We start from the raw sequence: 27,255 nt of genomic DNA, 5'->3' as shown, positions 1-27,255 counted from the left end.
GTGTCTTAGGAGGAACGCTATGCCGATAGGTGTTAGTATAAATTTGTCCAAACGAAGGTATGATTCTAAAGTTACCGTTTTTAATATAACAGATTGGTGAGTTTATGAAGGAGCTGTACCCTAAGAACTTAATATGACAGGAAGCACCCAAATCTTGTATTATCTCAAACGTTTCACAGTTATTCACTTAACACGATTTTGAAGATAAGATTACTTTCATACCTAAAACGTAAACATATATAATTAGCGTGTTATAAAAAACGTCGATTCGCCTTCGATATCATTTTCTTTATTTGCTGACAAAACTTCACAACTCGTCATGCCAGTGGATTCATTTCGTTACTTTCATGACCTCTATCTTAAATGCCGAGCGTCGTAACAAAAGTTCAAAAAACGTGTTTTCAAAGCTACATTTTTTTATTGTTTAGCTAAAATGTAACTGTGTGCCAGAATTCGACGAGATAAATGTGAGAAATGTTCCACAATAACCCTCGTATCCTCAGTTTAATACGTTGTTGTGCTGTTATATGATGCGGACTTCTCATTCGGTAACACCACGCCTGGATGCTGCACTGTGTTGAAAAGATTGGGGACTCTGTTTCGACAATGTTTTCTAGAAGTCCGCATTGGCCTTGACTGAAACATAGCTTCGAAACCTCCGCCGTGCCAAGGAAACGGTATAATGTACGGTGAACGTCCTGACAACCGAACACACACAAGTTATGTAGCGCTTCCTAAAATCGCAGTGTTTCCTATTATGCTCTGCAATGCTAAAGCATGTGTTAGACGGCATAACAATAATTTCAAGAAAAGGACGAGAACTCTGTAGTGAATAACGAGTCTGTGAGAAACATTCCAAGAGGGGCAAGTGCTCCCTGTTGTTCTCACCGCCCCCCCCCCCCCCCCCTGTCACCAACCCACCCTTTACCTACGTTTCTTACATTTATTTCTTCTCTCTCCTTAGATGTTCTCCGATACGAGAGATTAACATGTTTGTCACCTGTCGTGAGGGGAGAGATAGTGAAAGAATTGTTCGTTGCAGTTAACTATTTTTTTCACCCATTAATGGGAACACAAGATACGGGGTTCCAACGTACTATGTCTGTTGGATACTGAAAAATTTTAAGAAGTTTCTACGTTCATGCTTAATACATAGAGTTTTCCTGAACCACTAAAAAGAGACGGTCTTGTCAGTTGCTTGCGACGTCATTTTCGTCCATCTGTTAAAATCAAATAACGTATCGGAGGTACTTAAAACTTTAATAGGGCTCCAAGAGTAATTACAGAAATGACTATTCCAAAAAGGGGATGCCAACAAGGAACTTTAAAGCAGAAAGATTTGTTATTTCAGCTATTACATGCTATGTGTAGCCGAATTAAAATCAAATAATTTTATGCGACGATTGGTTACTTTGCCTGAGACACAGATCTACCAGCTCACGCAAGGAAAGGAATATCAAACAGAACACTGGGTGCAAATCGATGAACCTGCACAAAAAGGCGATATGTAATTTATCGTTGCAAAGTTTCCTGAGAAGAAAGTGAGGTTCTTCTTAATGATTTCTACATAAAGAGCAAAATAAGTGGCCAGTACATAAATCTTCTGGCCCAACGATTCAAAAAATAAAGCGAGCAAAGGCGTGGACTAAAAAAAAGGAAAATCTTCTTTAATGGACAGAATTGAAAGTCGTTTCTTAGTGAAAAGCTGAGTATTTTGTGGCATAGATTGTTGGAACATCTATTCTGTTCACCAGATTTAGTGTTCTATGACTTCCGAGTATTCTCACATATAGAGAGATTCCTGCCGGAAGAACTTTTCAAGACTGATGCAGACACTACAGCAGCCATGGACGGATATTTGACAGACCATTCGGGATTGCTTTTTGGAAGAACGTTGGACAGAATGGACTGACCTAAAAGGAGACAGCATTGCAAAAAGATTTTTTACCTAAAATTAAATTCATTGCCAGGCTGAACAAAATGTTTCCTTAATGTCGTAAGCACACCAGACTTGGGACATCAGGTTGATACCGTGTTATACGGGATCTAGCGTTGATAATGGTCTCAATTTGGGGAGCAAGACACATTTTCTTTCACGTGTACCATATCCAGATAAAGCCACTCATTGATGAACAAATACTGTAGAGCTACTAAACTGCGGCGATGTTGATCTGTTACGTTTCGTTCACTGTCCCAAATAGTCCCAAGCATTTTCTACACGACAGAGATCGGGGGATTTTGCGGGACAGCCGAGGTACGATGGTTTGTCAGATCTGGAGCATGCAAGTGCAGCCCAACGAACACACTTTTTGTCATCTTCAGGAGTGTCCACAGCAAACTCGTTATGAAGATGTAGAAGTAAGTGTAACTCTTGATCACCGAGAATGTTGAAAGAAGCATCCTTATTAATGTTCCTGGTAACTTCAGTTAGTAGACCCAGCTCAAGTGGTCTTTTACGAGGTTCCCGATTCCAAATATCCGTCGCAAGCACTTCCCTTCGTAATGTTCGCTGGGAAAGTAACTGTGGCAAATCTACGTACACAGACAGCAGCAATTGCTGTTGAGTTTACTACCGATTGTCACTGACAAGCTGTGACACCCGCATGCGGCCTTTTTACGACAACTGTTCTTACGCAGTGTTGCCACACAGCTGGAAGTGGTACACCATTCCCTGTAGACACGTTGGAAAATCCGTCTTGATACACCGACAAATGAAGCAGCTTCATTCACGGTGTGTTCATAGGCACTTCGAAGCCCAGTAGCGCCTTGCTGCCATTCTGTCACCCCAGCAAGTCGGCGCATCTTATTGCGCTGGCTCCATATAAGCGACAAACACACACACATCACTTCACCACCATTTTCTACATCAGCGATGAAGTTTTCACACGACTGCCTGACACTAGTGCTCCGGGACCGATGGCCCTAGCAGTCTGGTCCCTTCATTCCCACAAACCAACCAACCAACTAGTGCTGCACCATATACAGAGCTCCTAATTTGGTGATTGGGATAATGCTGTACATGACCAGGTAAGTAAGTTTCCAATGAAGACGCTGCCTCTTTTGGTGTACTTACAACTATGGTCGTCACGACGTACGTTCTGTTCTTCTGGATGTCGGTACTCGTGCGAAGCCTTACGTACTTGGCGGCAACTGGGGTGAGTCCCGTCTCGTCTGACCACTCAGCCACCTGTAAAAAGTACACAGCTTAGCACACATGACTACACGTTATATGAGTTACGAAATAATGTATGTTTAAATATATAGTCGCAGGGTTTTACTTTTTAGGCAAAATAAGAAATTGCGACAATAGACTAAAACATGCAGGGTGTACATCTACATCTACATTTATACTCCGCAAGCCACCCAACGGTGTATGGCGGAGGGCACTTTACGTGCCACTGTCATTACTTCCCTTTCCTGTTCCAGTCGCGTATGGTTCTCGGGAAGAACGACTGTCTGAAAGCCTCCGTGCGCGCTCTAATCTCTCTAATTTTACATTCGTGATCTCCTCGGGAGGTATAAGTAGGGGGAAGCAATATATTCGATACCTCATCTAGAAACGCACCCTCTCGAAACCTGGCGAGCAAGCTACACCGCGATGCAGAAAGCCTCTCTTGCAGAGTCTGCCACTTAAGTTTGTTAAACATCTCCGTAACGCTATCACGGTTACCAAATAACCCTGTGACGAAACGCGCCGCTCTTCTTTGAATCTTCTCTATCTCCTCCGTCAACCCGATCTGGTACGGATCCCACACTGATGAGCAATACTCAAGTATAGGTCGAACGAGTGTTTTGTAGGCCACCTCCTTTGTTGATGGACTACATTTTCTAAGGACTCTCCCAATGAATCTCAACCTCGTACCCGCCTTACCAACAATTAATTTTATATGATCATTCCACTTCAAATCGTTCCGCACGCATACGCCCAGATATTTTACAGAAGTAACTGCTACCAGTGTTTGTTCCGCTATCATATAATCATACAATATAGGATCCTTCTTTCTATGTATTCGCAATACATTACATTTGTCCATGTTAAGGGTCAGTTGCCACTCCCTGCACCAAGTGCCTATCCGCCGCAGATCTTCCTGCATTTCGCTGCAATTTTCTAATGCTGCAGCTTCCCTGTATACTACAGCATCATCCGCGAAAAGCCGCATGGAACTTCCGACACTATCTACTAAGTCATTTATATATATTGTGAAAAGCAATGGTCCCACAACACTCCCCTGTGGCATGCCAGAGGTTATTTTAACGTCTTTAGACGTCCCTCCATTGACAATAACATGCTGTGTTCTGTTTGCTAAAAACTCTTCAATCCAGCCACACAACTGGTCTGATATTCCATAGGCTCTTACTTTGTTTATCAGTCGACAGTGTGGAACTGTATCGAACGCCTTCCGGAAGTCAAGGAAAATGGCATGTACCTTGGAGCATGTATCTAATATTTTCTGGGTCTCATGAACAAATAAAGCGAGTTGGGTCTCACACGATCGCTGTTTCCGGAATCCATGTTGATTCCTACATAGTAGATTCTGGGTTTCCAAAAACGACATTATACTCGAGCAAAAAACATGTTCTAAAATTCTACAACAGTTCGACGTCAGAGATATAGGTCTATAGTTTTGCGCATCTGCTCGACGACCCTTCTTGAATACTGGGACTACCTGTGCTCTTTTCCAATCATTTGGAACCTTCTGTTCCTCTAGAGACTTGCGGTACACGGCTGTTAGAAGGGGGGCAAGTTCTTTCGCGTACTCTGTGTAGAATCGAATTGGTATCCCGTCAGGTCCAGTGGACTTTCCTCTGTTGAGTGATTCCAGTTGCTTTTCTATTCCTTGGACACTTATTTCGATGTCAGCCATTTTTTCGTTTGTGCGACGATTTAGAGAAGGAACTGCAGTTTAACACACTGTTGACTGAGGACGGTGTACCAAGCAACATTATATCAGTATTTACTGATAATTATAGCTATCACAGGTCGTGTGTTTTTATGTTGATTAGTGGCTCCAAGTACACGTGGAGAGAACAAGCCATTAATGCTTATTTTCCCCCCGGGCAGCAGGTCGGATGTTGACATGTGGACACGTGTATGCAAGACCATTAGTCTATACTGTCAGGTGTAGTCCACTTAGGGGTGCAGCTATGAGAGTGCAGAAAACTTTATGTCATAAAGTTAGCGACGTTTTTGTGGAAAGACTGTTCGACGAAGAGAAAAAACAATCAACACACTCACGTGTGTACATGTTAAGACATAACATATAAAAATATCTACACTCGTACCCAGTACACCCTGTATATTATTTCCAAAGTGTACTGGTCGCTGTTCCAACCAACAAAATGTCAAGAATGTGTATTATGAGCTATGTTCTGTGTGAATGTTTACAGCTATATAGAGCATTAAATTGTTTACAGCTGTAGAGGGCATTAAATTAGATCTCCTATACAGCTATTTACCAGCACTAAAATATACTTTTTATAATACTTGAAAAGTATTAGCGGATCAATAGAAGCATATACAAAAGCGAAAATGCACTTAGGTTGCCTCCAGGAGATTGTAAGATTACAATCAATTTTGGCACAGTTTTCAAATTTTGTGTTTTATTAGTCCCACTATTTATGTAGGTGAAATACTAAATAAATCGTACGCTTGTTAGATAGAATTGCAAATAAGTCAGTGCCGAAATGAACAGAAATAGATAAAATTTCATGTTAACGATCGTGTGTATACTCATGAGCAATTTAATTAGACGTGACTTCCTACTAGCGTGTGTCATTCCATTTCGCACTGATAGAGGCTGCAGCGCGTCGTGTCCTGGACAGAATACATAGGAAGTGTTGGAGGTCCCGAGGCATACTAAAGGACAGACATCCTGATCCCTGGCCTCTCAAACACAGTCAGCAACTTATGGAGAATGTTCAGAGCTACACTATGTGATCAAAAGTATCCGGACACCTGGCTGAAAATGACTTACAAGGTCGTGGCGTCCTCAATCAGTAATGCTGGAATTCAGTAAGGTGTTGGCCCACCCTTAGCCTTGATGACAGCTTCCACTCTCGCAGGCATACGTTCAATCAGTAGCTGGTTAAGTTCCTTTGGGGGATGGCAGCCCATTCTTCACGGGGTGCTGCACTGAGGAGAGGTATCGATGTCGGTCGGAGAGGCCTGCCACGAAGTCGGAGTTCGAAAACATCCCAAAGGTCTTCTACAGGATTCAGGTCAGAATTCTGTGCAGGCCAGCCCATTACAGGGATGTTACTGTCGTGTAACCACTACGCCACAGGCCGTGCATTATGAACAGATACTCGATCATGTTGAAAGATGCAGTCGCCATCCCCGAATTACTCTTCAACGGTGGGAAGCAAGAAGGCGCTTAAAACATCAATGTAGGGCTGTACTGTGATAGTGACACGCAAAGCAACAAGGAATGGAAGCCCCCTACATGAAAAACACGACCACACCATAACACCACCGCCTCCGAATTTTTCTGACGGCCCTACACACGCTGGCAGGTGACGTTCACTGGGCATTCGCCATACCCACACCCTGCTATCGGATCACCACATTGTGTACCGTGATTCACCCCTCCAGACAACGTTTTTCCACTGTTCAGTCGTCCAATGTTTACACTCCTTACACCAAGCGGGGCGTTGTTTGGCATTTGCCGGCGTGATGTGTGGCTTATGAGCGAGCAGCCGCTCGACCATGAAATCCAAGTTTTCTCACCTCCCGCCTGTCATAGTACTTGCAGTGGATCCTGATGCAGTTTGTAATTCCTGTATGATGGTCTGGATAGATGTCTGCCTATCACACATTACGACGCTCTTCAACCGTCAGCGGTATCTGTCAGTCAACAGACGAAGCCGGCCTGCACGCTTTTGTGCTGTGAGTGTCCCTTCACGTTTCCACTTCACTATCACATCGGAAACAGTGGACCTAGAGATGTTGAGGAATGTGGAAATCTCGCGTAAGGACGTTTGACACAAGTGACATCCAATCACCTGAACACGTTCGAAGTCCGTGAGTTCCGCGGATCGCCCCATTCTGCTCTCTCACGATGTCTAATGACTACTGAGGTCACTTATATGGAGTACCCGGCAGTAGGTGGCAGCACAATGCACCTAATATGCAAAACGTCTGTTTTTGGGGGTGTCCGGATACTTTTGATCACATTGTGTATGAGCAGACTATGAATTCTTCAGGAAAAGTAAATTTAGATTTTTGTTATAGCCAGCCCATGTTTTAAATCATTCAGGAATATGGCAATAGGTGCTCCTTTTTTTGAAATGGTGGGTTCATTTTTTGCTCAATTGTACTTTGGTTGTAGTAAATTGAATCTTTGCCAATCTCCAGTTTTTTTTGTTCCTTTTTCACCATGGTGGACACGCGAATCTCATTACCGTCGGTTTCGAAAAGTATTGGCTGGTATGGTGCTCTATCAAAACAAAGTATTTTACATGGTATCCAGGAGGTGATCAGGAGGCCTCTGAGAATGTAGGCGAGCCAACGTCTTGCTGCTTCAATAACATCCACATCATCCACGTAGTTCTTCCCGCGGAGTGCTTCCTTCATTGTGCCAAACAGATAGAAGTCGGAAGATGTGAGATCCGGGCTGTAGTGTGGATGAGGAGGTTAGCAGCAGACCTGGATCCGTATGCCGACCTTGGTACAGAATTTATTCTTGTTACGGTAATACTTTCTAACCAATAATTTATCTTTTGAAGAATTTATTATTTGAACAGTAAACTATCCTAAGTTCTGATGAAATAAAACTTTTATATCCTCAACAATTATTGTCTTCTGCCTATGTGTCCCTATCTATGTCAAAACCAAAAATATCTGCCACCTGTCACCGGTCGCGTCAGACATTATTCTCAAATACATCCGGAGTTTTAGAAACGACTGTGCGAAAACCGCAAGACCTACAGGAAAATGACAGTTTCGATTCGTAGTACACACGATGCCATAGTTGCCCTAGTGATGAGACCTGTCTTAACATGCACACGCATCACCCAGTCCGCATTGTCACATCAGATTCGTTCGTGCCTGCAGACAGGCAACCCAGTGAACGGATGTACAAACTGGGCCTTCCCAGGAAACTCGTGCCAGCGACTTCAATGAACTGCAGGCACACATTGACGTTCTCTGCGTAACAAACGGTGACATTTTGCCCCTTCACTGTGAGTTAAAACTTCTAAAAACCCAGAAGTGCTTCTGAGTAAACCTATACTTTATTCGTAAATTATAACTATTCTGACGTACTATTTAATTTATAGCGGTAAGAGTAAACGCTATTTACCTGGCTTCGTCTCTGCCAATACGTGGATTATATTTTGTGAGTTATTTTTTTATCTGACACGTTTAATTATATGTTTCTGAGCTTCATTTGTAATCTATACAGCCAAAGCTGACGTAGCCGCGGACTGTGTAGGCGGGTGTCTGATGTTGCCGCAAGTTATGCTGTTCAGAACGAATCAAATACTGTATTTACGAACGGTGGTGAATTTCGTGAATTGTACTTTCAAGTTTGGTGTTCGACCTAATTTGCTTTTCATTTTGAGTTTATCAGCGCTACGGAGCTGAGTGGAGTTTGCACTATAAGCTGACGTTCGCCGACTAGAGCCCTTAATAGGCTCAGGATGCTACGATCAGCAGGATCAGCAGGCTTGAACTTTCAGAAAATTAAGCCTGTTATTGTTCCAGAATTACTCTCACGTCAAATGAACCATAGAACTAGACACATATCTGAGGTCGCTACGTCAATGAGCATATTTTTCTTTGTAAACAAGACAATAAAATGGGCACTTAGTACGAGTCAATAAATAAGTCGCAAACACTAGAATACGGAGTGTCGTTATAAATTTCGCTCCTATACGCCTCTAGAGGGTGGCAGCAAATGTCACGTGGAAGGTAGCCGATGCACAGTATTCCGAAGCCGATGGTTAAGGATTTGCAGTCAGACCAAGATGGCAGGCGCGCTACGAATGTGTACCCGACTAGAACATCGCGATGTTTTGAGCTGAGGGACTATTGGCGGAGCACGTCCATAGCGAAATTCGTCCCGTATGTGGTTAGAACGGTATTTGTTGGAAATTTTTATTCAGATCTACACAGGAATGCAGCAAAGGACAAAGAATAAAAGCAGGAACAAGAAGCGCCCTGGCTGCCCTGGTTATCCTGTGATGGCATATTGTTTCCCCGTCTTGAGAAGTGCAGCAGTTTAAGGAACTAAATAAACTTATTACCGCATTAAGCCGCACTTCTTATCCAAATTTCACTCTCAAAAAGTTAGGGTGCTGCTTATATCCGGTGCCTTGTCTTTTTACAAACAATATATGTACAAAAATTAAGCTCATTTTCAACAATACAACCAGCGTCTATAGCCGAAACTGGCGACAAGACATTTTATTACGCAACAGTGCAAACTTTTACCGGTGTTTTATTGGCGCTAACATTGTGTAGGTACCAGTTGTTGTTTTGTTTGTTGGATACTGGTAGGAAAGCCTGATTTATGACGGTGTGAACGACCATTTAGAGCGAAAAGTATCATCAAACCATGGATTTCGACGTACTTACGATGCAAGCTTCAAACTTGCTGTTGTGCGTTATGTCAACACCACAAGCAACAGGGAGACCAGAAGAAAGTATGGAATAGAGGACCCTAATGTGCAGCGTTGGGCTGCTTCAGAAGAAAATGGAGAAAGGCAGTTTCAACGAGAAGGTCGTTCAGAGGACCTAAATGTGGCAAGCATCCAGAACTTGAAGATAAGGCTCTTTTCTATGTGCAAGGTAGGAGGGAAGATGGGATGCCTGTCTCACGAGAAATTATCCATCTGAAGGCCTTGAAAATCGCAAAAGTGTTAAATGTGCCTCAACGAGAATTTCGTGTTAGTATTGCTTGGTTCATCGGCTTATGCGGAGAAAAGGTCATGGTTCCCGACGAAGTACTACACTGTCTCAGAGAATGCCAGCAGATTTCGAGAAGAAGCTGATTAACTTCTAGCGTTACGTCATCCAGTTGCGGAAGTGTCATTCGTACTCTTTCCATGAGACTGGCAATGCTGACGGAACGCCAGTATTTTTTGACATACCGTCCAATACGAAAGTAGACGTGGAAGAGGCAAAAAGTGTCTCTTTAAGAGGAACCGGGACTGAAAAAAAAATAGAATAACTGTGTTGTTACCTGTTATAAGCGATGGGGGAACGTTACCGTCTTACGTTATTCTGAAGAGAGAAACGTGCCCAAAGAAAACTTTCCTATGCGCTTGGTGATTCGCTACCAAGCAAAGTGCTGGATGAGAACGCAACTTGTGATTGTCTACTGTTTGGAATCGCAGTCCTGGGGCAGTGCTTGCTAAGAGCGCCATGCTAGTTGTGTGTGCTTCTAAGGGACATCTAACTCCTGATGTAAAAGGTAGCCTTGCTGCACAAAAGACAGTTCTTGTCGTAATACCTGAAGGAACGACTTCAAAACTACAGGATTAGATGCAGCCACAAACAAATCGTTGAAGAAAATCCTCAGAAAAATATAATCTGATTGTCTCCTGGAAGAAGACTATGTCCTTACACCGTCTGGTAAGGTTAAGAAGCCACCAGTCACTCTTTTATGCTAGTGGATTCTTGCTCCATGGTTCTCAATATCAACCGAGTCCGTCATCAAGGAGTTCAAGGAATGCTGCATATCGAATGTGCTGGATAGCAGTTAGGATGTTCTGTGGGAAGAGACTGGAGAAAATGATAGGAACGAGAGTGGGAGTGATGAAGTGAATGACAGTAATGAGGAAAAAAAAGGAAAGGAAAATTTGTTACCAACGTGTTTGCAGCAAATATTAGAATAAATGTTTGCGGTACGTACCCACACGTTAAATATAAATACAAATAAATGTTTCGTGATTTTTCTCCTCTCGATCAGTGTGTGGCTTATTTTCGCGAAAAATAGAGGTCATTCGTTAGATGTTAACGCTGCCACAAGAATTCTGTGCTGCAGGCTTTTAATGCTTTGTCGAGCGCTGGGATAAGTGATGCCTCTGTCCCAGTTTGCGACTAATTTCTTCATTCACCCTCGTATCTTAGTAACAAGAAGTGAAGAATGGCAAACATCAAACTCATATATTAGCCTACGACTCGTTTCTTAGTGTATATTACAAAATTCTCACCTTGACCATGGCACTGTTGACTGTCATCTCCACGACGTGCAGAGTGTAATTTCGCCGCCGACCGTCCTCGCCAAAGCTCAGGTCTCCTGTTAGGCCCTCGAGTTCAACCTGATAACAGATTCACACATTATAAAACAGCGGTACAAGTTATGCTTTAAAATTTATTGTAGAACAGTTTTCACAGTTAGTTAACGCCAAAAAGTTGTATAGTTTTCACCATTTTCCTCATACATCATGTCATATTCCATGGATTCCACAGACCAGTGAAAGACGTCAAGAATGCTCGTTTTAATTGAGTACAGTAGAACGAAATGACTTTACACTAAGAAGTATTATTGTATTACAGTGGTAATATTAATTACAAAATGACCTAAAATACGAAAAGTGGGAGTTTTTGTGAAGATACTCTTCAGAGGAGTAGAAAGAGTTGCCCAGCAGAATGGTATTTGACTCAGTACTAAACTCCAGTATACTACCTACGAGACATTTAATATGCTCTGGTAGGTTGTTAACTGCATGTAGGCCCATGCACGAGGGCTGTTCAAAAAGAAAGGTGACTTTTCAAATTGCGCGGGTAAAATGGACTGTAAATATGCCTCTTCAGGCTATTTCTTCCAAGTAAATCCGAAACAAAATGGATAAAAATAGGGAGGCTTTTCGAAAGGTAAATATAATATGTACTAAAACATAATACTTTGCAGCCAGAGAAATAGGACAAACACTAGAGAGAAACAAAATATGAGGGTCGTGTTTGATTTCCCCAGTGAACTATGAATGTAAACTGTAACAATTTTCCTGTTGTTTTTTCACGATTTGGGACAACAACTGCTAAAAGTAAAGTGATCGTATTAGGAATTATACGGGAAAACAAGACAGAACTCATCGCCAGTAAGCAACAGGGTAGTTCGTAGTTAATTTTACTTCATGAGTGATTCTAATGTAGTCCGTTGCATCAGAAAAAAATGTTATATTTATGAGTAAGATACATCAAGATGCCATATTAGCAACCGAGGCGAGAAAAAGTCAGAAGTAATCCGGAATTACAACAGAACTTAAAGGGGCTGTTGATATACTAGCTCGACTGACAAGTACTTTACCTGTAAACGAGAGGCAAATCGAGGACCAATGATTTTTTTTTCTTTTGTACGACATTTTTGATGTTTCAGGATACAAAGCTTACGTTTTCTGGACTTCAACAGATCCCTGCTGGAACACAGTCAAATTGTCAAAAAGGAAGAAGTTCTTAGAATAGTTTGGAAAATCGCCCATAAAGCATTACATAGCATCAAGCCACATCTTCCAAGGTAAGGTGAATCACTGAGGTTTGTCACAAATAATACTGAAACTTGGAAATACTATCGCAGTCTTGGAGAGCGAAATAACAGAAAAGCTATAAAATCTAACATCAAGATCACATTTTCCAAGATCAGAAGAATCACTGAGAATTTTAACAAATATTATGACACCTGAAAATGCTGTTGTAGTCTTGGAGTGCGAAACACAGGAAAAATAATAAAAAATTGCGCGCTCAAGATTTTGTCCTCTAAACAATGGCAGCAGGACAAAGTTTTGTGGAAACTGTAACGGTTTGTAAATCGCATGCCACATACTTGTGTCCAAACTATGAACAATGAATAACAATACCGTATTATTTTTATTTATATTCCATACTTTCCTGCCTTACAGTACGAAATGCAATATTAAAAATCAGTATGCAGTGTGCACAGATACTACTATTTCACCTATTCATTCAGTAATTGCGTCCAAGTTTAACGGATCACGTCGCTCTGACCCAAACATTATTTCCGTGAAGTAAATTCGAATGGAACAGCGCAGTTAAACGAGTAATTATTTTCGCCCTATTACCGTGACAGTCCCCAGTAGCATCAGTGATTTATATCTGTAGCAGGAAATTTAAAATGGCCCTTAAAATTAAACGAAATTTCGTCTTTTCCTCTGTGGTTATTTCAAATACATTACGTTGGAAAATTGTTCGGAAAGCAACTGACGTACAACTGCAGTTTGTTGCAGAAATTGTAGTGGGACGCGAAATTGAAGCGTCACCCATCCACCCGTGTCAGCCCAGTTTGCAGGTGACTATAAGTTTAATTTAGTTTGTTTATATATTTTTCTTATTATTGGTAATAGATGTGAATTATCTAAAAGTTTTGTATTTTTTATGTGTTTCATGTACGGAGAGGGCGGCGCAACGAACGGAGACAGCATCTTCGTTGCCGCGACCAGAGAGGAAATTGCTGGCCGCTATACGTCGCGGGTCGACAGCCGAGGAGCAACAGAAGATACTGGAACCGAGTTGTTGCGTCGTGCTTCTAAAAATTGATACTCTTTTTGTGCAACAATGACGTCATATAGATCTTAATCTTGTTGAAAAGTCAGTCCGAATCTGTTAAGCCTGAGGTTCAGAACGTCTGTATATAGAAAGTTAATAAAACGGTGTATACTACTAAAGTTGAAACACGTGTTCTGAGGAATTATTTATGAAGAAGTATGTGAATTGATTAATAGTATATTGGACAAGATTATTGTGGTCATCGCAACTTCGAATCTAAAAAGTTTATTTAATGTGTGGTTCTAATTTCAATTCAATCAAGATAACGTGTATCAATATAAGTTCTGAGGAGAAAACAAACGAAGTTTAAATCGAAAAGTTTACGAAAACCAATTGGCCCAAGTGACGAAATTCTTTGCTTACGACTCAACTGATGTTTTACAGTTTCGTTCAAGAACCATTCTGTGACAATTTAAAAAAGAATATAAATCATTTTTGAAGTGGGTTGTAACTGACGTAGGTGACGAAGTCTGCACATGGTCATATGATAAACAAAAGTCATTTATAAACAAACCTATACGTCGTTACACTACACCGTGGCGACCTTATAAACAGGACTTGTGTGCAACTAAGGCACACAGGTACGAAACAAAGCATCAAGAGTCCTTCGGAAGTCAACGCGAGTTCTCGTGGAGCCTTCACCAGCTAGCGGCGACTTCGCGGGTGTGGGCATCTGACGGAGAGCAGCCAAGCAGTACGGTCACGCAGTTGTTCCACGAGAAGGCGCATCTGTTGGGCAGCAGCTGAACGCTGCAAACCCCGACAACCTTTTTTTTTTTCCTAAACTAATAGGCCCAGTACATCAGCTGCGGGGTGTTCCTCCGGCTGGTATTGGAGGTGTTGCTGAGGGCTTCGCCTGTCTACGGCGGTGCCGGGCGTGGTTGCAGCCAGTGACGTCTCCGGTGTTCGACTCAGCGTCCTGCCGGTTGCGGAAGCGGGGTCGCAGCATCTCAGCGGCTTCATCGACGGCTGTTACTTCTGCAGCATATTGATCATCGAGAACTACAAATTACAATATTAGTGTCCGGTGAGTTTGTTTCAAGTTGGAAGTGCAGTGTTGTACATAGGGAGTGTGCTTTTACAGGATTGTTAATTACGAGTCTGCGTGTGTAACTAGTTAATATCTTACAATAATGTCGGGAAGTGAAATGTCAGACGAAGAGCAGTCTATGTCCGATGGGAGCATGAGATCCCTTTTTAGGGCGATCGCTAAATTAAAACAGTCTAACGGGGATTTTTTAGCTGAACTAAAACAGTCTAACGAAGAATCTATGGCTAGATTAAAACAGTCTAACGAAGAATCTACTGCTAGATTAAAAGCTGAACTAAAACAGTCTAACGAAGAATCCATGGCTGGATTAAAACAGTCTAACGAAGAATCTATGGCTAGATTAAAACAGTCTAACGAAGAATCTACTGCTAGATTAAAAGCTGAACTAAAACAGTCTAACGAAGAATCCATGGCTAGATTAAAACAGTCTAACGAAGAATCTATGGCTAGATTAAAAGAGGAACTAAAACAGGAACTAAAACAGTCTAATGAAGAATCTACTGCTAGATTAAGTGATAAAATAGAGTCTTCTAAAGTTGAAATGCAGGAAAAATTAGCAGGACTTAGTAATAAGATTGCTGATAATTGTAAAAGGTTAGAAGAACATATCCAGGAATCGCGAGAGGAAAAAGCTCGCATGCGAAACGATATTACTGACTTAACCGAGAGACTAGATAGTGTCAATATCTTAGTTGTAAATGAAATACAGAAAAATAACGATATGTTACGAGATGAATTTTCTATGCAAACGGAAACTGTTCGTAGAGAATTATTGGAATCTATTAAAGAGGTCTCTACCAAACCTGTAGAGATTTCTTCAATAGATAATGTAGAATTGGAGACATTGACTCATCAAGTAGAAAAGGACCATACCGAAATCGAAAACATGAAATTTTTAATTACTGAAATATGCAGTAACCTTGAGACTGCCAAAGATAATAACATTCATGAAGGTACAGAGCGTTCACATCGTGAACACAGTGAAGAATCGATATTAGCTAATCGCGTTTCCAATACAGAAATGCGAATACAGGAAATTACTAAACGGTTATCGGAGTTAGATAATAACGAAAACATTTCAGATAGCAGAGGTAATAACATAATCAGAGACAACAGTCGCATCGAATTTGCTAGCTCGGACGACAACAATATGAATAAAGAAATCACGGCAAGCCAATCCGATGCAACTCCGTCTCCGCAATCTAAACAAAATCCGACTATTTCTCTCGCAGAATGTCTGGATGATATAACGACAAATTCAAATGTAGCAAGTCGATTTCCTGTATTCAAACCAGGAGGCGAACTTCACCCTATAATCTTTATAAAAGCTTTTGAAACTGCATTATCTCCTAAATGGAGTAACGAAAAACGGATTCAGTTTGTAATAGGACATTTAGAAGCAGAAGCTGCGGAGTGGGCAGTACTGCATAGAAATGAATTTAGGGACTGGAATGATTTTGTTAAGCAGTTTAAACAACATTATTGGTCAAGAGGAAAACAACACTTAACTTTAGAGTTGCTAGACCCTCCTCCATATTCTAAACGGTGGGGAGGTTATAGGAAATATTTTGAATGGCATTTAAACCGTGCTAAATTAATTGAAGAACCAATTATTGAAAGTCACCTAATACGAGTCCTAATTAGTGGATTACCGTATTATGTAAAGGAAAGAAAAATGTTACTCTACGAATTATAGGTGAGCCTTTACTAGCTGTTCTACCTTGGCCACCAGCAAATGAGATCCAACAATGCATCCCAGACGAAAAAGTTTGCGAACAGATTATTAAAAATGCCGAACGGAGAATTAAAATTCATAATCAACATGCTATAGAACCCTCATTTCAGGTAGGAGATCTTGTGCTAGTACGATCGCATCCTAAAAGTTCGAAGATCAGTAAGGAATGTAGAAAATTCTTCTTTATCTTTGAAGGGCCATATGTTGTACATAAGATTGTACATCCCAAAGCGTTACTTCTTATGGAACCTTCATCAGGTGTAATTAAAGGATTATATAGTGTTGATCAAATGAAACCCTTCATTCCTAAATAAGTTAATATTTAGTATGTGTTACACACGGAAGAGCGTTCATAGTTTATTCATGTGAAGTTTTCGTGATAGTTACGTGTTATTTTAAAGAAATAACAGAAAGCTTAAACAAGTGTTCTACAGTAATCTACTGGTACTTCAAAAAGAGGAAGATAACCAAAAGGGGGATTTATATGGAAGAAATTTTGTTATTAGGTCAAGAGGAATTTTGTATATTTTATGTTTACTCGGATAGTAGGAACCAAAGGGGATGGTCAATAATTTTAGGGACCATGGGCGTCCAGAGCTATAGGGCTCACGAGAACATAGCAGAGTGCCTTTAATAGAGGTTTGTAATAGTGTTAATATAGAACACACCAAACATGGCTCTCTCGCATGTTTCTCCTAAATAAATTGCCATTACCCAACAAGGTGTCCGAAGGCAAAGAAAGCCGTGCCGAGATGCTAAAGAAAGTTTTGCTTGATTTCTTCTTGACCTCAAGCGTAAATAAGGTATTAGGGAAAAGAATGAAGTAAAGTAAGTAGTACTATTAGTTATTGTGAGAAACTTATTAGTAATGTACATTTTTGGAAAGAGTAACTCTAGGAAATGAATAAAACTGAAACTAATTTATCACAATTTGAACGCTCTGTCCTAATGTAACCATGTGAAAGAACATACTAAATTATTATTTACTAGCACCTATTAAATGAAGAGAAGTAATCTCCATATATTCGGTTATGAATTACCACAATGGCACAATTAAGAGTAAATGACAAATAGTCACAACAATATCGTATTAAAAGAATTAAATCTATCTGAGAACAAGGACTCTAGATTACGTAAAATGTGAGGAAAATGTATTAACAGTTAAATATGGTATATAGAAAAGGTCTTATTTTCGGTTAAAAACCTGACAAACTGAGCTTGTGGGTGGGGTATGTAGTGGGACGCGAAATTGAAGCGTCACCCATCCACCCGTGTCAGCCCAGTTTGCAGGTGACTATAAGTTTAATTTAGTTTGTTTATATATTTTTCTTATTATTGGTAATAGATGTGAATTATCTAAAAGTTTTGTATTTTTTATGTGTTTCATGTACGGAGAGGGCGGCGCAACGAACGGAGACAGCATCTTCGTTGCCGCGACCAGAGAGGAAATTGCTGGCCGCTATACGTCGCGGGTCGACAGCCGAGGAGCAACAGAAGATACTGGAACCGAGTTGTTGCGTCGTGCTTCTAAAAATTGATACTCTTTTTGTGCAACAATGACGTCATATAGATCTTAATCTTGTTGAAAAGTCAGTCCGAATCTGTTAAGCCTGAGGTTCAGAACGTCTGTATATAGAAAGTTAATAAAACGGTGTATACTACTAAAGTTGAAACACGTGTTCTGAGGAATTATTTATGAAGAAGTATGTGAATTGATTAATAGTATATTGGACAAGATTATTGTGGTCATCGCAACTTCGAATCTAAAAAGTTTATTTAATGTGTGGTTCTAATTTCAATTCAATCAAGATAACGTGTATCAATATAAGTTCTGAGGAGAAAACAAACGAAGTTTAAATCGAAAAGTTTACGAAAACCAATTGGCCCAAGTGACGAAATTCTTTGCTTACGACTCAACTGATGTTTTACAGTTTCGTTCAAGAACCATTCTGTGACAATTTAAAAAAGAATATAAATCATTTTTGAAGTGGGTTGTAACTGACGTAGGTGACGAAGTCTGCACATGGTCATATGATAAACAAAAGTCATTTATAAACAAACCTATACGTCGTTACACTACAAAATCTGTAAAAAGAATGCCTCTAACGGAGCAATATACTGCGGTAATCAATATGGAAATTTCCATTTGCTTTAATCGCCCCTTGATTAGTTCATACGTGTGTAATTCGTAGGGAATGATCTAAATGCCCTATCACTAGCTTAATATTTCATATTTAGGATCATCTCTTGATGACAGGTTTTACACATAAATGGAGCACAGCCGAAACGGTACAAGGTTGAGCGTTACTCAGGCGCAAATTGAAAAGAAAACAGAAATGAATCACCTTCACGCACCTAAAAATGAAATGCTGGGCCGCTTATTTATCAAGTAAGATAATGAGAGAGGGTTTATTTATTATTTCTTACACGGCAATTATCCGATAGTAAAGACTGAGAAAACAATTACTTATTTCCCTGTTCCTCTGTTGTATATAAAACGTGTCACAACCCGCGATATTCAGTTATGACACTGTTGTGCGTAAACAGTAAGTTCTGAATTAGTGTACTAATTCTGAACATCACGAACTGCGAAGCTACAATTGTGACACAACAATCGAACGTTTTCTTGGACCGCGTTGCGACAGGAAATAAAAACTGGGTGTCTTAGCACACTACTAAGAGTAACCAGCGAACTGTGGAGGATCAACAAGGAAAAAGTTCAAAATTTCCAGTTCATGTCGATAAAATTCTTGGATGCAAAAATACCAGAACTCTCCAAAATTAGCCTCATTGACACTTTATCATCGTCAATGTCTCCTGTACAAAATACAGGGTGTTTCAAAATGAATGTCCCGCTTTTAAGGTTTTGTATCATTCTACATTTTACTTACAGTTACAAATAAAACATCAAATGAAAGACCAGCTTAAACAGTTTTTCTTATGAGTGTTCGATGCGAGCACCATTCGCCACTCGTACACGAGTCGATATGTGCCAACTTTGTAAACGAAATGTTATTGCATGATGATGGAGATTTTCTGGATTGTGTAGTCTTCAGTGACGAATCGACACTTCATCTAAGCGGATATGTAAACACATATCATGTGCTCTTCTAGAGCTCATCAAATTCCTACGATATGACACAGTTGGAACGACACTCTCCTAAATCGAATGTTTTTGTGCCATATCCCGGAGTTAAGTTTATGGGCCTTTCTTTTTCAGTGAAGAAAGTGAAAGGGCGTTTGTTATCTTTATGTGCCAGACGTGTGGGTCTTTCCACAGGTGGTAGAAGCAGATCCACAGATTTTTATTTGGCAGCTAGGTGGTATACCGCCGCCACTAGTATAGCTCAATACGTGATTGGTTAAATGACGTTGTACGAGACCGCTGGATTGTCCTCAAGGGACCGCGTGACCTTGTTTTGCATAGCCTCCTCCACCATGGATACCAGAATACAAGGTAGGGATCACGAGGACACCAGTAGCAAGCACTGCCGTTGACGTCAAAATGAACCCAACTAGCGCTCAGTAGCTCGCAGTTGCCATTATGTATTGTGTTGGAATTGCGTTTACGAGCGAAAACAAGTTTTTTACAACAGTGTGAATTTTTGTTTGTGCCTGGAGAGTGAGTCATAGTTATGCCGTAATTGTTAGTATATTGAGGGATTTTTAGAGTAAGTTTTAAGTGAAAAATTGTTGTTTTCTGCGCGATCGCCAGTTGTACTAACCACAGCAGACAACTAAGTAAGATGAGAATTAAGTTTTCGATATTTCGTAAATACAAAGAGAGGGAACGAAAATGGATATATTAAATTCTTGTAAGTATGGAAATTCTGTCTCAGCTGAAAATGCTCATGTCTGCTCAAGACATTTCACTGATTTGGATTATAAGGGTGGTATGAAAAGTGAACTGTTGAATATACCTTCGAAACGTAAACTGAAGACTGATGCTGCTTCAACTTTAAATCTGCCATCCTCCACTGGTGATTTAGGACATACTAATGAACTTAATAATGTGAGAAATATTGGGGCATAAAAATGAAGCTACCACAAAGACGTAGAAGGTATTTTACAGGTAAATATATAACCAAATAATGAAGACATTACTACTAGACAAGACATTAACCATGAAAACACATGCTACCGTAAATGACAGTGCACGCTTACGCCAAAAATAAGAAATTACGGAGTCAGAAATAAAAGACCTTAGACAAAAGTACGCAGATCACAGGATTGTCTGTCTCGAAGTAGGCTCACTTACATGAAATTAACACATGTTCAAAATTTGATTCAGGGCTCTTTTGTTGATGTTAACAACAAGTGTTTATGAAAGGATGGTGTACTAACTGATCATCTGAAGATATTACAAAGATTGCAACTACATGTTGCCTTTCTTATAAGGCCTTATCTCTTTTGAGAGGCGTATTGAAATACCCTCTTCCTAGTGAAGTCACTATTAGGAGGCCTCTTCGGAAAGTAAGGTCCGATCGGTCGCAAAATGGAAACCACTGTGAAAATTAAAAATGTTTTATTTGCAACAGTTAGGTACACCTTCCAGCTATTTCTCTACATAGTCTCCGGTCCGATTTATACATTTGTTGTAGCGCTGTACCAACTTTCCAATACCATCGTCATTGAAGCAAGCCGCCTGTGCTTCCTGCCAATTCTCTACGCTGGTCTATATCTCGTTGTCTGTGCCAGAACGTTGTCTTCATAGCTAGCGGTTCATGCGAGCAGAGATGAAACTCAGGGAAAATCAATTACTGGCTCTATTTTGGGTGATCAAACACTTCCCATCGAAAACGGTGCAGGAGAGCATCTTCAGTGCCCCTTCAGAGTGCGGCCGAAAGTTGTCATGCAGAAGGAAACACATGACAGCTACGTTATGCGGACTGCATGACATCAAGCGAAATCTCACACCAGGCCCTCGTACTCGGCAGGAGACACTATTGTTCTCTTGCTCGGTTCTTTCAGTTTGACATCTGTCATTAATTTTCCTACACGGGTAGTAAAGGACAGGAGCACATTGATAGATAACGCTTTTATAGACCAAGATAGGTTTAAAAACATAAATTCTTGTCCTGTTGACAATGGGCTTTCTGATCATGATGCTCAGCTAGTTACAGTGTATGACATAGCTCCATTCAGTAATTTAAAACTACCCTCCAAAGTTGTGCGTTCTATTAATTACTCAACAATTAGAAATTTCAGAGAAAATCTTCAGCAGTTAGACTGGGATGAGGTGTACAAGGAACCCGATGCTAATTTAAAATATAACTTATTTCATGATGCACTTGTAAGAGAATTTGAAAACTGTTTCCCTAAGAAAGTAGTTAAATCTAATTATAAGAAACCATGCAAAAAACCTTGGCTTACTAAAGGAATAAAAGTATCTTGTAACCACAAAAGGGAACTGTATCTAACAACAATAAAGAATAATGACTCAGAAACAGCCAAATATTATAAACACTACTGTGCTACATTAAGAAAGGTTATTAAAAAGTCCAGAAGCATGTGCATAATTTATGAGATTTATACCTCTGATAACAAAATCAAAACAATTTGGAATATTATTACGAGGGAGACAGGGCAACCAAGAGTACAGGATGACGGCATCACCATCAAAGCGAATGGAAACTTGATAAACAACAAGCCAGAAGTCGAAAACATTTTGAATAATCATTTTTTAGATGTTGTAGAGAAAATAGGATCTAAATGTTCATTAGAAGAAGGAAGGCAGTTAATGGAAGAGGCCTTAACCACACCATTTGATACAATTGAAATACCACCCGAATCTCCTTCTGAAATTAGGAATATAATAAACTCTCTCAAGAATAAAAGCTCACATGGAATTGATGGCATTTCCAGCAGGATAATAAAAGCTTGTTCCCAAGAAATAAGTGGGATTCTTAGCCACATATGTAATAGCTCTCTGAAGCAGGGTATTTTCCCAGATAGACTGAAGTATGCCATTGTTAAACCACTGCATAAGAAAGGGGATACGTCTGATGTCAACAACTACCGCCCAATCTCTCTTCTGACTGCCTTATCCAAAATTCTTGAAAAAGTAATGTATTGCAGAGTAGCTTTTACAATGGTGTGTAAAAATAGTTTTAACAAAATGTCAGTTTGGTTTCCAGAAGGGGTTTTCAACGGAAAATGCTATATGTACTTTCACTAATGAAATATTAAGTGCTTTGAGTAACCGGAAGTCACCCGTTGGGATTTTTTGTGATCCCTCAAAGGCTTTTGATTGTGTAAATCATGGAATACTTCTAGATAAGCTCAAGTACTGTGGTATGAATGGGACAGTGCTCAAATAGTTTAAATCATACCTAACTGGAAGAGTGCAGAAAGTTGAAATAAACAGTTCACATAATATGCAAAAAATTGGTGATTTCTCAAACTGGGGAACAATCAAGAATGGGTTGCTGCAAGGCTCGGTCTTGGGTCCTCTGCTGTTCTTAATATATGTTAATGACTTGCCATTCTGTATTCACGAAGATGCAAAGCTGGTACTTTTTACCGATGATACAAGTATAGCTATCACACCCAACAGACAGGAATTAACTGGTGAAATTGTAAACGATGTTTTTCAGAAAATCAGTAAGTGGTTCTCTGCAAATGGGCTCTCATTAAACTTTGACAAAACACAGTATATACAGTTACACACAGTAAATGGAATGACACCATTAATAAATATAAACTTCGATCAGAAATCGGTAGCTAAGGTAGAACATTCAAAATTTCTAGGTGTATGCATTGATGAGGGGTTGAACTGGAAAAAACACTCTGAGGATCTGCTGAAACGTTTGAGTTCAGCTACTTATGCTATTAGGGTCTTTGCAAATTTTGGCGATATACATCTCAGTAAATTAGCTTACCACGCCTATTTTCATTCCTGCTTTCGTATGGCATCATATTCTGGGGTAACTCATCATTGAGTAAAATAGTGTTCATTGCACAAAAGCGTGTAATCAGAATAATTGCTGGAGCTCATCTAAGATCATCCTGCGACACTTATTTAAAGAGCTAGAAAGTTTCACTGTAGCCTCACAATATATATATATATATATATATATATATATATATATATATATATATATATATATATATATATTTCACTTATGAAATTTGTTATTAACAATCCGAACGAATTCAAAACTAATAGCAGTGACATGGCTACAACACGAGGAGAAAGGATGATCTTCACTACTCAAGGTTAAATCTAACTTTGGGTCAGAACGGGGTAAATTATGCTGCCACAAAAGTCTTTGGTCACTTACCTAATAGCATCAAAAGTCTGACAGATAGCAATATAGCATTTAAAAGGAAATTAAAAGAATTTCTTAATGGTAACTCCTACTCATTAGATGAATTTTTGGATATAGTAAATGGGTAATTTCGCAACCCCTACAAAAAAAAATGAGTGTCATGTAATATTTTGTGTAATGTAATATCATGTATAGACTACTTTTATTAACCTGACACGTTCCACATCATTATGAAGTGTCGTATTCATGATCTATGGAACAAGTACTAATCTAATCTAATCTAAGCATCTTTACATGTTCACTGTGCGCTCAGAATTGAAAACAGTGACACGACGCGATCGACGGGCACACTAGAGACACTGCCCAACATATCTGTGCAAAGCTTCATCGTATTTTCACTGTAATTTCTGTTTCGCACCCCATCGGACCTTACTTTCCGCATAGCCCTCGTAAAAAGGAAGAGTCAGGCGATTTAGTTTTCCAGCAGATTTTACTGATTTAGGCCTTAGTGTTTTGAACACAATCTTAGTTAAAAAGGAGGTAGTTCGCAGGTTTTACACTAGCATTTCACCAACGGTAGAAAAAAGTAAATATAAAGCTTAATAATAAAACCAATAATAATAATAATACACTGAAATCTGGACTATCTCGATTACATTCACACGTGCGTAGATGTTAAACATGTGCGCCGTGTGCCTATAAGCTTCTATGTAGCGTAGCGCGGCAGGAGAGTTCACGATGACATCACAGCTCACAGCCCGTTTTCGCTTTTCCCCCACCGTGTATTCTGGTATCCGTGGCCTCCACCTTCACACGATCTGACGCCATGGAACTTACCTTTTGGGTTTCATAGAGGATCATGTGTGTGTAGCTTCGCTGCCAGCTGATCTACCCAACTTAAGAAACAAGACTGAAGCAGTGGTGCAATAATTACTCCTAACATGCTGCCCAAGATGAGATTTTCACTCTGCAGCGGAGTGTGCGCTGGTATGAAACTTGTGCACTACTTGCCCGCGAAAGGCAAAGGTCCTGAGTTCGAGTCTCTGTCCGGCACACAGTTTTAATCTGCCAGGAACTTTCATGTTGCCCAGCGTTTGGGAAGAACTCGCTTATCGTCTCCATGTGTGCCGTGTGACGAATGGTGCTCACATTGAACACTTGTAAGAAATATTGTATGAGTTGCTCTTTCGTTTGATGCTTTATTTACAATTATAAGTTCACTGCAATAAAAGTTACAACAGTGAGAAATGCTGCATTGGGGAATTTGTGTATTTCGTGACAACTCCTGTCCGCACACCGAATACTGCATGTATGAAATATTACTCTTCCTTTGTTGGGAAGTTTTGACTCGTCCATCGTATTCGTATCACACCCTAAAACGGCATTCAATTGTTCCATAGTCGAAGTATTACCTGAGTGGAAATAATTTTTCAGCCTAGTAGTAGATTCAAGAAGACGTGATAAAGGAGCTGACGGAACTGTCACTGTTGCAGAGTTGGTTCAAAAAATGGGTCTGAGCACTATGGGACTTAACTGCTGAGAACTTAGAACTACTTAAACCTAACCAACCTAAGGACATCACACACATCCATGCCCGAGGCAGGATTCGAACCTGCGACCGTAGCGGTCGCGCGGTTCCAGACTGTAGCGCCTAGAACCGCTCGGCCACACAGAGTTGGAAAGTGTCTTTGCAGTTTAGAGGTTTAAGGGCAGACGTTGCGGTACCTTCCTGAGGAAGCGCGAGATCTTGTCGCCGTGCTCCCAGGGCGTGACCCAGCCCTTGTTGATGCTGCACTCGACGCCGCGGCTCGTGGTGTTGAAGACCTGGCCGCGCCGCTGGCTGGCGCGGAACAGGTCCGGCTTCTTGCGCAGCAGCTTGTTGAACGCCTCCACCAGCACCAGCACCGCGTCGTGCATCAGCGCCGCCGCCGCCTGCGGACGGCGGAGTGAGCTGCTTAGGAGTACCGTACCGCTAAAGGCACCAGGGGGATTACGATTAAAGTTAGCTAAATAAAATATTCTCTTGCTTCCGGGCCGCGTCAAGTGGTTATACAGGGTCCGGCAAAAGACCTCCCGAATTCGGAGAGGCCACTGTGTGAGTTGTGGTGTTCTAACAAAAAAAAAAAAAAAAAAATGTTCAAATGTGTGTGAAATCTTATGGGACTTAACTGCTAAGGTCGTCAGTCCCAAAGTTTACACACTACTTAACCTAAATTATCCTAAGAACAAACACACACACCCATGCCCGAGGGAGAACCTCCGCCGGGACCAGCCGCACAGTCCATGACTACAGCGCCTGAGACCGCTCGGCTAATCCCGCGCGGCGGTGTTCTTACAGATGTTGGGGAGGTATCGATCGACAGCGCTGTACGTGCCGTTTTCAGCAGGAACATTTCCTTGGCTAGATGAACGTAATGCGTTTTTTGTGGACGAGTACATTCCTAATGATGGTTTGTGATTACTACTCTGCGAGGATTTTGCGTTCGGTTTTAACTTAGCCACATGATTCTGTTCCCGATAGGAAAAATATTCGAGTTTGGGTATCAAATCCTTGGGTTCTCCACCGTGAAAGTTTCTTTAAAAAATTATTATTCTTTCTACTGATAAGATCATTATTATATTTATTGGTTTTGCATTGGCTATTGCTTTGTTTGAACTGTACGAAAGGTTGTTTGAGAAGTTGCGTCTGTTGCTAAACAATGAATCGAAACAGAAGTTAATCTGACTACATGATTTCTAAGAAAGTGTATTGATCGCCTATTAAAGAAAACCTTCTCTGAGTAACTGATTTCTGGTCGTATGTAAGAAGGTCCCTTGAGACCCGCCAGGTTAGCCGAGAGCGCTTCCTGGACTCGGGTAGGCGCGCCGCCCCCAGATCGAATCCGTCCGGCGGAGGCCGGTATGCCGGCCACCCTGGATGTGGTTTTTAGGCGGTTTTCCACATCCCACTAGGTGAATACTGGGCTGGCCCCCACGTTCCGCCTCAGTTACACGGCTCGCAGACATTTGAGCACATTCACACTATTCCATGGATTACGCTTTACACAGATAGTTGGGGTACACTAATTCTGTCCTGGGGGTTATGGGGTGGCGGCAGGAAGGGCATCCGGCCACCCCTTCCATTAAGATTGCCAAAACCGATTAGCCATGCCGACCTTGCGTCAGTGCGGGAAAAAGGCACAAGCGATAGAAGAAAGAAAATAAGAAGGTCCCTTGAATTCTGAAATTTATTTTTCACTTTTTCTCTTTTGGCTTACCTGAGGCTATCAATAACGCTCGGGAAATTGCTCTTCGGAAACCGCTGCTGCTATTGAAAGCTACTAGAAAGGCGCAAACTAATTACAAGTGAACTCCATGTGCAATGTTTCCACGTGGTCTGTCTGCATTTCAAACTGCAATCGTGAAACATTATCTAGTGAATGAAAAATATTGGGAAATAGATGATGATGTGGTAAATTACGCTACTGCTGATTCCTTCAAAAGGTGTATTGGTTAATTTAGAAAAGCCACTTTCCAAAAATATTCTTCATTATAATCAAGAATTACAAAGCAATGACCTACTCCGAAAATACTTTAAAGCTGTTTGTTCAACCGCTTCATTTTCAAAGAATTATTACAAAATAATATATATGTTCATCGTAGATTACAAAAGGTTACATTAATTGAGTTAATCTTTGCTGAATTGTTGCGA

General features: G+C 40.6%; 1 protein-coding gene across 2 annotated transcripts in view; it reads right to left on the bottom strand.

Annotated features, from left to right (window-relative positions):
• Positions 1-27,255, bottom strand: part of LOC126187579 (glutamate receptor 1-like) — a 417,690-nt gene that overhangs the window by 62,161 nt on the left and 328,274 nt on the right. For both annotated transcript variants that reach the window (XM_049928746.1, XM_049928747.1), the window contains exons 8-10: positions 25,290-25,496; positions 11,158-11,265; positions 3,074-3,187 (exon numbers count right to left, since the gene is read on the bottom strand). In XM_049928746.1, the coding sequence (XP_049784703.1) occupies positions 3,074-3,187; positions 11,158-11,265; positions 25,290-25,496 (429 nt within the window). The remainder of the gene's footprint in view (positions 1-3,073; positions 3,188-11,157; positions 11,266-25,289; positions 25,497-27,255) is intronic.

The sequence above is a fragment of the Schistocerca cancellata genome, chromosome 5, assembly GCF_023864275.1.
Source record: "Schistocerca cancellata isolate TAMUIC-IGC-003103 chromosome 5, iqSchCanc2.1, whole genome shotgun sequence".
NCBI classification, from domain to species: Eukaryota; Metazoa; Arthropoda; class Insecta; order Orthoptera; family Acrididae; genus Schistocerca; species Schistocerca cancellata.
Note: the sequence above shows the minus strand (reverse complement) of the source record. Positions and strands in the feature narration are given on the sequence as shown.